Source organism: Meleagris gallopavo, chromosome 11 (assembly GCF_000146605.3).
Source record: "Meleagris gallopavo isolate NT-WF06-2002-E0010 breed Aviagen turkey brand Nicholas breeding stock chromosome 11, Turkey_5.1, whole genome shotgun sequence".
Lineage (NCBI taxonomy): Eukaryota > Metazoa > Chordata > Aves > Galliformes > Phasianidae > Meleagris > Meleagris gallopavo.
Genome location: NC_015021.2, coordinates 8802992 through 8815992, shown reverse-complemented (window position 1 = coordinate 8815992; position 13001 = coordinate 8802992). Strand labels below are relative to the sequence as shown.

Sequence of the window (13001 nt, the reverse complement as noted above, 5' to 3'; positions counted from 1 at the left end):
GCCTGTTCCAGTGCTCCGTCACCCTCACCGTAAAGAAGTTCTTACGCACATTTGTGCAGAACTTCCTCTGTTCCAGTTTCTGGCCGTTTCCCCTCGTCCTGTCTCCACACACTGCTGAAAAGAGTCTGGCCTCACCACTCTGCCCCCCACATCTTAGATATTTATAGACCAGGATCAGGCCCCCTCTCAGTCGTCTTTTCTCAAGGCTAAACAGACCCAGTTCACTTAGCCTTTCTTCATAGGGGAGATGCTCCAGGCCCTTCACCATCTTTGTGGCCCGCCGCTGGACTCTTCCCAAGAGATCCCTGTCTTTTTTTGTACTGGGGAGCCCAGAACTGGACACAATACTCCAGATGAGTCCTTACCAGGGCAGAGTAGAGGGGGAGGATCACCTCCCTCGACCTGCTGGACACGCTCTTCTTAATGCACCCCAGAATGCCATTGGCCTTTTTGGCCACGAGGGCACACTGCTGGCTCATGGCCAACCTGTCGTCCACCAGGACACCCAGGTCCCTCTCCGCAGAGCTCCTCTCCAGTAGCTCATCCCCCAACCTGTACCAATGCATGCAATTATTTCTCCCCAGGTGCAAGACTCTGCACTTACTTTTGTAAACCTCATCTGGTTTCTTACTGCCCAGCTCTCCAGCCTGTCCAGGTCTCGCTGAATGGCAGCACAGCCTTCACGCGTGTCAGCCAATCCTCCCAACTTCGTATCATCAGCAAACTTGCTGAGGATGGCCACTGTCCCCTCATCAAGGTCATTGATGAAGATGTTGAACAAGACCAGACTCAGCACCAACTCCTGAGAAACACCACTAGTTACAGGTCTTCAAAAAACATCACATAGGATAATTCAGTTCCCAACTCCATAGAGAGAAATCATACTATCTAGTTGTAAGGAATTGCAGTAGGGTTGGATTTTTCTGTTTTCCCTGAGGTCCCACAAGAACTGTGTGGCTCTCCAGGAAAGGAGCCAAAGCGCATGTATTGCACTCCACAGCCTTGACCATAGAGGCCATACCACTTAAGACTCCTTAAAGACACTATTGTTCATAACCAAGTTGTTCATGATGCAAGCAGAACAGTTTCAAGTCCATTTCAAGTCCTATTGTAGTTTGGCATTCCCCAAATAATAACTTTCTTCCCTGTTCTTTTCCTCTTGCCCCTCCACCCCACCCATAACTCCTCTGATTTGTGTTTAATTGTAATATGGTTGTTTTTTTCCTCTACCCACGCAAATGTTTACAGCAAACATAAAACATTCAGGCTGTTAAGTAAGCAAGGAGACCTGGGAAAGTTGAGATACAGTGTTGAAATATGACAGCCTTTAATTGCCAAAGAAAGGAAATCATGAAACGTCATCTGGATTCTGCTGACCTCTAGATTCTTATCAGCTTCATGTTTACTCAGCTCAGTTTTTAGAGAAGGAAACATTCATTATCTGCTCGTGATGAAGAATGATAACAATTTGTACAAGCTCGCTCTCATTAAAGAGAGCTATTCATTTTATTCTAAGGGGACTTTAGAAGATTGCAAGTAGTTTCCTGCTTTAGACTTTCTGCTACTTTGTTACACAAGGATATTATCTTTACCCCTTGAGAAACAGGTCATTCACCTTGCTTTCTAGGCTGGGCCTTGTCTGCTTTTCAAGGATGGGATCTGGCAGACTGTCCAGCTATTGTTTTTCTTAGATTTAATGTCAACACACCTGTGCCCCAGACCTGCACTAGCTTCTCATCTATGACAAAGTCATCAGATGCTGGCATTCATATCGCAGAACTCTATGATGTGGAATTTTCTGTATTTGAAATGATTTTTCTATTATAGAAAGAGAGAGAGAAACTATTTCCTGCTGTTCCTCAAACTTGAAGGTTTGGTACTTCCTTTGCCTCTCTAAAGCTTGACATTATTCAAAGATGAAGGAAATACCATCTCTTTTTGGTCAAAACTCTGTTCTTCTTCTCTGTAAGATGTCTTTGGTGGTTGCTGAGCTAATAGAGAAGGAACCATTTACTCAGACTCTTGAACTATCTCAAATGTACTTCAGTGTGAACAGAATGGTTAAAAAAACAAAAAAACACTAGCAAAAACTTAATGTTTTTTAATCTTGTAATTAGACACTATGACTGTTGGAATCTTGCTGGGTATAAATGCCTGTTTAAAATGATATTTGTACCTGGAAGTTTTCTTTCCAAGTAGAGCATTGAACAAAACCATCTACTTAGCAAAGTTAAGGAGTTTCCAGATAGATATCTCCCCACTGATCTGTGCTAGTGTGCCCATAGGAGAGATGGCATCCCTTGCAGAATTGTATTCTTTGTTCTTGCTTTTTTTGAAATGGAGAGGGGGGGGAACAAAAAGCAAACAAAAACGCCTTTTGCATGAGGGAGCCTGAATCCTTCTGCTGGGAAGACAATGGCAGCACAGTTGTACTCTCACCTCTTGCAGTCGTGACTGCTGGCACAAGGGTTGGTGTCTGTTTGCCCTTGTTAGCCATGAGGTCACTTAGCAGGGCATGATGCTTAACAATAAGTAGGCTTGGGATTACTGTGTACCACTGTCAGTTCACTTAGGTGAATAATAAGGAAATGCTGTTTTTGCTGCTGAATCCAAAGGAAATTGTGAGATGCAAAGCAAAATTGGCAACGTTAGTGAATGAGAGTTGATGACTATATGATGTGGAGGTTGAGTAAAGCAGTTTCTGGAACACTGCTCTACTCAGTTCAGAACAAAGAGTGCTGGTGTTACTTTGGGCTGGCTTGCAATGGAATTGTAATTGAGAAAACAAGCATTTACAAACAAACTCTTATATCCTGAAAACAACAGTCCCTCAAATGCTCCGTGGTAATTCACAAACATGCCATTTGTAAAACTGGAGCCCTCCTACGTTTGTTACAAACATTTGGGGTTTTTTTTCCTTACACAATCTTCTTTATGTTGATTAGAAAACTGAACTAGTTTTGAATAACTGCTGTTGTTTCTTAAATGGTTGCTAGTTACATATACCCTGAATTTTACTTGATAACTTACTAATGCAACACGTGGAATTAATAACACTGGGTAGATAGAGATTGTCCAGAAAAATGGTTTGTGTATGGTCTTTGTGTGTCTGACGTTCAGGAATCCTTCCTCTAGAGTTGCTTAGCAGTGTTATTTGCAAGTCCAGGTGTAGCACAAGTTTGCCTGGCATTTTTTTGGATTACAGCTAACAGGACATAGCCTTGAAGTTGTCTTTACAGCAGTTTCAGATTGCAGGTTAATTGCACAAATCTAGCTTTTAAATGATGTATGTGAATGATGGAGAAAGTGCTCGTGTTTATGATCAGCTTTTTGTCCGTACCAGCTTGGCATCTTTAGCTGTTGTTCTGACAGTCTGAGAAGTAAATAAGAAGTGTATATATATTCAAGATAATATTATCAACTACTTTTATGCTATCTGGTGCTAACATTGTGTGTATAATTTGTGCTGAATTCCAGCATCTTGTTCTCATTCATGCTACTGTGTCTGCTGAAAAACTTGAGACTCGTATTTTAAGTCAGTGGATCAATTCTCTTTGTAGTTCTTATTTGTTTGTTTTACCTCCAAAAGGGCCAGTTTTAAATAGAATGTTAACACTGCAGGCAGAAGTGCCTTACCAACAATGGATGGTGGCATTGTGCCTTCCTAGAAAAGGGAGGAGGTAATGGAATATCGAGGACATGCACTTGGAGGCAGGAGCACAGCTTAAAATGTTATTAGCAAAAATAACCTCCAAGCAAGAATAAAACAAGTTCTGGAGACCGAAACTATGCAGAATGTCAGACGAAACCTAAACTGGCTTTATTTCTTCATGTAATTAACCTGCAATCTGGCTGAACACCTGGCTGCTAGATTTTAGAGCACTTTGACGTATTTCAAATGAGTATAAAGAACAGAAGTAGTATTTAATCCCACTAAGATCGGACTGCAGAGGCTGACTGAAGTGCAGAACTCACAGTGATATGAATGCATAAGATGATAATGAGTAATTCCTATTTGAATGGTGGACCTGAATACTGTATTGAATTGCTTGTGTTTTTGCCAGGGCAAAAAGGATGTCGCCCAAATCTTCAACAACATCCTCAGAAGGCAAATTGGTACAAGAACTCCCACAGTTGAATACATCTGCACTCAACAGAATATATTGTTCATGCTATTAAAAGGGTATGTATGCTGTGAGGCATAAATATACTTTTTAATGAAGTGAGAAGTTTTTATAGTCATGGAGAAGCACTGAGTTCTGAAATGTTTTTTCCTTCCTTTGCAGCATGCTTGATTTTGTTGTCTAAGGGCTACTTCCCCTAGGGAAAGTTTGAGTAATAAGCACCAGACGTATACTTCTGCATGATATATGACTGAAAATTGAGAACTGATAGAGACCCATATTATTCTTACTGTGGTATTGTAATTATTCTCCTTTTAGCGTACTGTATGATTCCACTTAAGTTATTTCCACTGAACTTACTCATTAATCAAGTATCGGGTGGTGGATTTGTTTGGGTTTTTTTTGTTTGCTTTTTCTTTTAACCAGTGTACTTTCCAGTTTGCTGTCCTATTCCCTGCTCTTAGCTTGTCTTACACATGTTATTTGTAGTGATTCATATTCCTGTAGTCACAGGACCAAACAAAGGATGACTCAGGGTACGCAGTGTGTGCCAGGCTACTCTTTCTTCCTCTCTTCTTACATTTTTTCTGGTGCTGGGTGTTGGAGAGCAGCGCCATACTGAAGACATGGTTGCACACCTAGAATTGTGGATCTCAAATGGGAAACCAGAAATGTATTTTCAGTGGTTTCTTGTTAAAGTAAGATTTTCTTAAAAATTGGCAACGTGCTCTCTCCATATAAAAATAGTTGCTCACATTTCTATTAGCATTAATACGCAAACTTTGAAAATTGGTATCCCAATGTGTTATTCTAGGATAGAATGTTCATCAATATTTAAAGAACAGAACAAAACAGAAAAAACTGTTCTTGAAATGTTCTTTCAAGTATTCATTTTATCTTCTGTGATAAAGCTGCTGGGTAGGGTTACTTCAGTAAGCTTCTGTGGGCTGCAGTTGGGAAGTACTTAATTCCACTGACTGGAGTAGCAGGGGGATAAAGGAAAGGGACGTGCTTTCCATTGAGACATTGGCCTGCGTTACAGTGGTAGCCCTGAGATGTGAAGCCAATCAGATATATGTTTAACATTTAAACAGGAAGTGCTGTTTTGTTTTTCCCTTTCCTTCCTCCTCGTTCATGGTAGCAGTTGGAGATGCTGACTGCGTTCAGTGTGAAACCTGCCTCCTACACAGTGCATGAGATTTTACTTTAATGCTGTGTAAGAAGTGCACTGCCAGAGGTGCTTTGATTTTTTTTCATTTTTTTTTCCAGCCATGATTCTGGGAAGAAGCAAGATTTTGATGGCAGAGGGACAAAATGACTGTTAATTGTGGCATAATATGAAAGAGAATATTGATTCAGTACTTCTTCAAAGCAATTTAAAATGAAGCTGAATTTGAGATGCAGGGAGATGGAACTACTTTCTCAGCATGCTCTCATTGAAACGTGACTGAATGAGGGCTGCAACACGGTTGTCCTAATTTTTATACTGTGTTGTCACTCTTCAGAGGGATTGTTGAAACAAATTCGTAAGTCAGGATATTTGAAATGGGCATTTAATTAGCTTTAATGATTGCAGTGTTACATCTGGTGTCTGAGTCAAATTTATGCAAATTTAAGCTCTGTGGAGACTTACAGAAAGTCCAGTAGATTCCGAATCTTCATGACAAGTTAAATAGGAAAGTATAGCAACATTTAATGTGAAAATTGATTCATAAGCAAATGACTTTGTATGGTAATTTAATTAGTGCTTAGTACACATAATGATGCGTTGCTCCAGAAGTATGCTGGTGAATTTAAATCAGCTTCTGATGAATTGTGACCAAGGCCTTTTTGGGTGGGAGGTGAAAAGTCGTATAAGAGACTTCAACTGTTCCAGATGTTGTGACTATCCTGTGGATCAGGATAGCTGATGTTGCAACTTGCTGAGGTTAGAATTTGGAGGGCAGGCCCACTTTCATCCAGTTTCTCGCTACTAGTGTGCTTGGGAGCACCAGGAGCTAGTAGCAAGCACTGAGGTCTATTTCTATCAAATGGATCTTAGACTGTTGTGAGACTAGGGCAGCTGCTGTTGGTGTATGCTTAGATCAGCTGAGAGAACACTGTAGTTTGTATATGAACAAAAAAGCCTGCCAAGAAAGTGTAGCGACAATTTCTAAATGAAGCCATACCCACAGCTTCATTGTTTTCATCAAAACAGTGATGGGTGTGGTGGTGATGGGTTGATGGTTCACCTTGATGATCTTAGTGGGCTTTTCCAACCATAATGATTCTATAATTCTCTGGGCATGTTCCAGAAGATTCTTGTCAGAAGCTGCAGATACACTGCTTGGGGAGGTAAAGACTCAAGTGCAGAGAAAAGTGTTCAGTAATATCCTCAAATCAAGGGACACTGCCAGCAGCTCAAGCTGGAAGCCTGTATGCATAGATTGATGCTGGGAAATGGTTTCATGAAGGAGCAGCCATGAACTTATGTCCAATATTACTGACCATTTAGCATCAAAGCTGATAGTAAGGATAATCTTACATTGTTGGATGTAGCCATACAGCTTTCCCAGATGTCTGCAAGCGCACCAACATGAAAAAAACCACACCTGATTTTGAGTAAGAAGAAAATATTCTTCTGTCTTCTCATTATATAATGAGTAATTTGTGTTGGTAGTAACTGGGCAATAAAGCAACAATGATTTCAATAATACTTCAGATAAGTATTTCAAAGTGAAAGTTAATACAGAAACAAGTGTCTCTCTGAATTTCTGTTTATGAGATAGCACAGAAAATTGTAATTGGCAATGTAGCATTTTGAAGGTATCTATAAAAAACCTGTGGGTTCTCTGTTGCCTTTTTTTAAACAGGTACGAATCTCCAGAAATTGCTCTAAACTGTGGGATAATGCTTAGAGAATGCATCAGACACGAACCGCTCGCTAAAATAATCTTGTGGTCAGAACAATTCTACGATTTCTTCAGATACGTGGAAATGTCGACATTTGACATTGCTTCAGATGCATTTGCCACGTTCAAGGTAACTTCTGTACCATATTTAAATGATTTCTGTACTTTTCTGTTTCTACCACGTAGACTTAGATGTTGTGTGTTACATTCTTGAGCAAAGCAGGCGTACAGAGAGAGAGGAGAAGGCAAATAGTGGTGTGGTGCAAATGCTGAGTGGTGTTCTTTATTTCTCAGAATGTGAGACATTCCTTCAAATATGCATACTCTATTCCCAATAACTTTTTAAAGCTATATATAAACTGCCATCCATTAACACAGTACATGTGTTCTTTCATACCAGAGGACTTTAAATCTGTTTCCAGCTATGCAAGCTGCATTGAGTGCATTCAATGCTGATTCTTAGGAGGGGCTCTTTTTTGTCCTAAAACAAATCAAAACCAAAAACAGCCCCCTAAAAACACCCCAAAGAAAACAAAAGTAGTTACAGGACTATAAGCATAATATTTATCCGTATCAAATAGTGGCTTCTTAACCTCTTGATTGTGTGTAGTTCTGTGAAGAGCGAGTGCAGCTTTGATTCGTGAATGTCATTCTTCAGTGCTAATTCTGCAGGCCTGTGTGAGATAACATAAAACAAAGCAGACTTTTCCTAACTGATGCCAAAGCCCTTAGGAATGCAGAAGTCTTGTATACCCACAGCTTATTCAGAATGTATATGTAACATATAAATATTGTAGCGAGAATACTGTTTTTGTGCTCTTTTACAGGATTTACTTACAAGACACAAGTTGCTAAGTGCAGAATTTTTGGAACAGCATTATGATAGGGTAAGCAAATCCATTTTATTATTGAGAATTCTGTAGTGCCGTGTATCTTCAAGTAAGAAGAATCTGTGTTTTCTTTCCTTGTTTAGTTGCCCTTTTGAAATTTGCATACAATATTAAACCAAATGAAATCAGTTATTTCTGCCAGAGAGATAAAAGTAACCTGAAGACTTTGCTATTGAACATGAGAACTGTGAAGAGAGGCTTATGCAAAAACCTATTTCAGTGAGAACGCGTTTGTTCCACTAGAGGGAAGCCTTTCCCAGGCTATTTCCTTGTGTGCACACGTGTGACAACCAGACATGACAAGATCGTCCTTGGCCGCCTCCTGGGACTCCTGCAATTAATGAGCGTTGTTCAGTACCAGGAACTGCTGTCGTTTATCCATGAGTGACATAACTGCCTCTAACACATTGCAGTCTAAACACTGAAGCCTCCTGAATTTTTTTTTTAAAGCATACACAGTCTGCAAATTTCCATCTCCTCCAGTTTTTTTATAGTAACTTGGAATAAGAGCATTTGTAGCACTTGAAAAGGTCTTAACCATTCTCTCTGTCCTGTGTTTAGTTCTTCAGTGAATATGAGAAGTTACTTCATTCAGAAAACTATGTGACAAAGAGACAGTCGCTTAAGGTAAGGCAGTTTTAGGTGGTTCTTCAAAGTTAGAGAGTGCCTTTAATTTCAAATGAGTTGGCTAAGTGAAACAACAAGTAACTGCTTTGGGTAGTATTTGATTTTTTTTTTATTTTTATTTTTTTAACTTGGATCTTGAGATTGGTAAATTTCCTATAGTCCAGTCCTGTTGTAATTTAGTGTCTAGCACACACCAAGTCATTTCTCTCTCCGTGCAGAAGTGACTGTATGGAAGAGTTTATTTCTGTTGGTTTTTTTTTCTTCAGATTTTGTTCTTCCCCTTTCAACCAATTTTAGTAAATAATGTATTTATTTAGTAAATTAATACTAAATAATTTATTTACATTTATATGTAAATAAAATGCATGTAATTTATTTATTAAATAATTGAATAAAGGGACTCACATGACATAATTAGCACAATACTAATCTTACATTCAAGTTAGTCAGAAATATTGACTATAAATATAGTATATATGCCAGTTTGTAGCAGGGGTGGCACTTCTGGGGTATCGTATTGTTCCTGCAGCAGAGCTCCTCACAGTGAGAGGTTCTGTGTACTTCATTGAGCTTTATGGTGTTTTGTTTGCTGGCATAAGTCTTAGAAGGTAAAGGAAAATTGGGTGTGAAATCTTCTGAGGTTTCCACCTTTGTTCTGCATCCTTCCTGCACAAAAAAGGTAGTGAAAGAAGTACAAATATTTCTCATTTGAATTACCAACTCCCTTTTCTTAAACTCTTTCAGTTGATGTGTAACATTTTTTTAAACGGAAAAAGTAATGAAGTTGAGGGGAAAAAAAGCATCAAAAAGATGTATATTTTTAAAAATTTCAGTTCCAATTATAACAAAAGGAGAATAAAAGGAGATTTTGCAGTTGCACGTTGAGAAAAAGGGTGTTTGAATTCCAATTTTTCTGCTTTTACAGAGAGGTGTTGGTTACTCAGAGTGTTTGAAAGTACGGACAAGTTTTCTCATCTCTTCTTTCACCTTGTTTTTCACTTCTAGCTTCTTGGTGAATTATTATTGGACAGACACAACTTCACAATTATGACAAAATACATCAGTAAACCTGAAAATCTCAAACTAATGATGAACCTTCTACGAGACAAGAGTCGTAACATTCAGTTTGAGGCCTTTCACGTGTTTAAGGTAAATTAGAGTAACAGCTTGGGGTATAAACGTTTTCAGTGAACTTGAACACACCCATCTGATGTTGTGTATAATATGGAATGATGCGTTTGCTACAGAATTTAACTGTGGAATGTCTGAACTGGATTCTGCAGAGAGTATTGTGTCTAATAGCTCCCACAGCCTGAATTTACTTCAGTAGTAGTGTTTGATATCTGTTCTAATTTAGAAATTAAAAGATCAGTTTTAGAATAAAACTTTTATTTACTTTCTTTTATTTTCTGTGTACATTTTGGATTATTGAATAATTAAAACATCATTGTAAGCTGTTGTCATCGCTGTTCTGTTGGCTAGGTTTGTTTTTTATCTGAGCCTCCTGTTTCCCACTATTATGCTGAATGCCTTTTGTTGTCTTGCAGGTGTTTGTAGCCAACCCTAACAAGACGCAGCCTATATTAGACATCCTTCTAAAGAACCAGACCAAACTCATTGAGTTCCTCAGCAAGTTTCAGAATGACAGGACCGAGGATGAACAATTTAATGATGAGAAGACCTATTTAGTTAAACAGATCAGGGATTTGAAGAGACCAGCACAGCAAGAAGCTTAATCTCCAGTAAACCCCTATAATATTAAACCCAAATTCAGCAGTTGCTGTTAGATATTCAGCATCAGGCACTCTTATCGATTCATGAGGAACATTACTGCTAATCTGCTGTTCAGTGAACGGTTTTTGTTTTTCTTTTCTCTTCTTTAGTCCAAGTTGAAAAACATAGCTGCTGCTTTCTTGCACAATGTGGACTTTCTTGATATTTGTGTCATTTCAGAATTCAAAGACACTGCTTGTTTGATGAGCCCTGAAAAGAAAGATTCTAGGTTCATGAACGCAAACATATAGATAATAGTTTGGTTTAGGAAAGAAGGTATTAATGTAGTTAAGTAAAAGGTTGCATGCTTGCAAATCTGAATAAATCTGTATGTTTGCACTTACCTTGTTTGAGATACGAGCACAACGTGACCTGTGCATACCTGGCACCATAGTATAAGATTATATGCCTTGATTAAAAAAAAAAAAAAAATTGTGCAGTGCTTTATTTGTAATCAAAGGGGAAATGTATCTAAGATGTGAGCTTATTGGGATAAACAGTTGTCTTGCAAATAAACTGATATTGAAACTTAGCAACTTTTAAAAGAGTGAAATCTCAAGGTTCGTAAGGAAAATGTATATATGCCTTTCACTGCTTTCTAGATTTTTTGGACATGATTTGATTTTTCTGAGAATTGACTTGTAAACTTGGAAATATGTTCTGAGGGGTTTTGTTAATTTTGCTTTAAAGGTATTTCAGACAGTAGACCTGGCAGTGACATTTTGCGTTTCATTTCAACGATGCTTGCTGGTTTCTTTTGTATATAACTCCTAGGCTGCTCATTTCTTTAAAATATGATTTAATTTGTACAGCAGAGGAATGTTATTGTATTAGTCTGTAACTATTACCTAATATTGAGTTTTGCAAAATGAATGCTCATATGTAATTGAATACTTCAGATCACATGGAAATGCTGATTTAACGATCGTAAGTACTGCAGCATTAAAGAAAAAACCACCAACAAATTCTTTGTACTCACTTCTCTAACAGGGTGCCATCAATTAGGGTAGGCTGACGTAGAGAACTGGAACCCTTTCTGCTAGAATCTTACTGGATAATATTGGCCTTATTCAATGAAACTGGCGTTGTGCTCACCAGATCTGCAGGTGGCAAACGTGATGCTAAATTAATATGGATTCTTCTTACTTCTGGGGAGCCTGCAGTGCATCGTTCCTTTCTTACAATAGTTAACTCAGTACGTAGTTGTGCAAGTGAATGAGTTAATTCCCTCTGAATTCAAGAAACACGATTACATAGATGTCCTAGAATAACAAAATGATTTTCCTTTGTTGATTTTGTTCTTTAATGCTGCAAACTATCAGTATTTATAAAAACAAAAAACCAACTGATTTTGCACCATTTTTTTGTTACTGTGACCATACAAAAGGAATCTACTAAATATAGCTAAACAATGTTATTAAAGTTGTATTTATCCATCATATAGTAATGCTAAGATCGCAACCAACCAAGCGTATGGATTGGAGTCTGAAAGTTCAAATTCTGCATGGCTGAATCTGATTGAGAATGCTATAGAAAATGTTTGTTGCTTCCTGTCCTCTTCCTAATTAAAATATTTCGCAGTCAGCAAGATGAAACTCCTAAGTGATGTTTAAGCCTATTTGAAAGCCTTCACGAGGGAAGTTGGGAAGCTCCAGAAAATTCAGTGTTTTCACCCAGTAGTTTAAAATTGCTCTTAACGTTTTAATTGGCCTTTTTCAGGTCCTTAATGTCCTTTGCAAACGGATTCATTTTGCCTAGTGGAAGGAAAAGAGCTGACTCTTCCTGGCCACTGCTTACACAGGCAGGCAGAACTGGCCACAAGATGGTATTGTAGTTCACTACTAACAGATTATTATTTTCTTGGTTTATTGTAGCTGAGTGGAAGAAAACGTTATTGCCAAGTTACCATAAGGCTTCCTCTTTAGAAAAATGTAGAAGCGCTGAAGAGTTATGTATGTAAAGATGTGAAAACATTTGGACTGGGATATAGGTTACTCTATCTTAGGTCTTGGAAGTAATGGCTGAGGTAACTTCTTAATATGTGGTAACATTTGAATGTTGGCTTTCGGAAAGAAGTTGTATTAAATTAAAGCTCATTTGATGTGCTCTTTGTATTAAAAAAAAAAACCCAACTGTTGTTCTGGAAGTGGTTTCTTATCTGCTGGAAGGCTTAAGGATATTACTAAAACTTATTTAAATGTGAGTGGTTTTTGATTTGTGCTTTTTTTTTTTCTTTTCTTTTTAAATAAGAGATGTACACAATTGTAATTCTACTTCCGTGGTAGCATTTCATTTCTCCTGAGGAAAATGCGTTTCTTATCCAAAAAAATCTGGCTGGCCCCATAATTTAAATTGAAATAAAATTTTGAAGAAAAAGGTGTGTTTTGCTGTGTTTCTGAAGGTGGTGATGTTTCTCATGGCTGTGAGTCTTTGTGTCTTTGTCACCTTAGAGTTGTTTAATGCTCTCTCTTTTACCTATGAGGTCGTTTGAAATCATGAAAAACTCCCGGTTGTAAAAATATTTGTGAGGATCTGAGACAAAATGCCATGTTGGAGATACGAGTTTTCATTAACTGTGAGAAGTTTTTCTTGCCTGTGCATAGTGGTATTTGCTGATTCTATTCCCTTTTGGCATGACCCAGGGCAGAGAAGCGATGCTGTGTCCTGTGTCACCTCCAGAGACAGAGCCTGACAGG

General features: G+C 38.3%; 1 protein-coding gene across 1 annotated transcript; it reads left to right on the top strand.

Moving 5' to 3' along the window:
• The first annotated feature begins 4004 nt into the window (after positions 1–4004).
• On the top strand, positions 4005–12681 carry CAB39 (calcium binding protein 39). Its single transcript, XM_010716684.2, has 6 exons — positions 4005–4183; positions 6977–7145; positions 7843–7902; positions 8467–8532; positions 9538–9681; positions 10080–12681. The coding sequence occupies exons 1-6, from the start codon at positions 4020–4022 to the stop codon at positions 10266–10268; spliced, it is 792 nt and encodes a 263-aa protein (XP_010714986.1). The 5' UTR covers positions 4005–4019; the 3' UTR covers positions 10269–12681.
• Positions 12682–13001: the final 320 nt, after the last annotated feature.

Coding starts and splice junctions, on each gene's coding strand:
- CAB39 (XM_010716684.2), top strand. CDS start 4,020: ATGGTGGACCTGAATACTGTATTGAATTGCTTGTGTTTTTGCCAGGGC. Junction 7,146..7,842: donor ATGCATTTGCCACGTTCAAG/GTAACTTCTGTA, acceptor GCTCTTTTACAG/GATTTACTTACAAGACACAA. Junction 7,903..8,466: donor TGGAACAGCATTATGATAGG/GTAAGCAAATCC, acceptor TCCTGTGTTTAG/TTCTTCAGTGAATATGAGAA.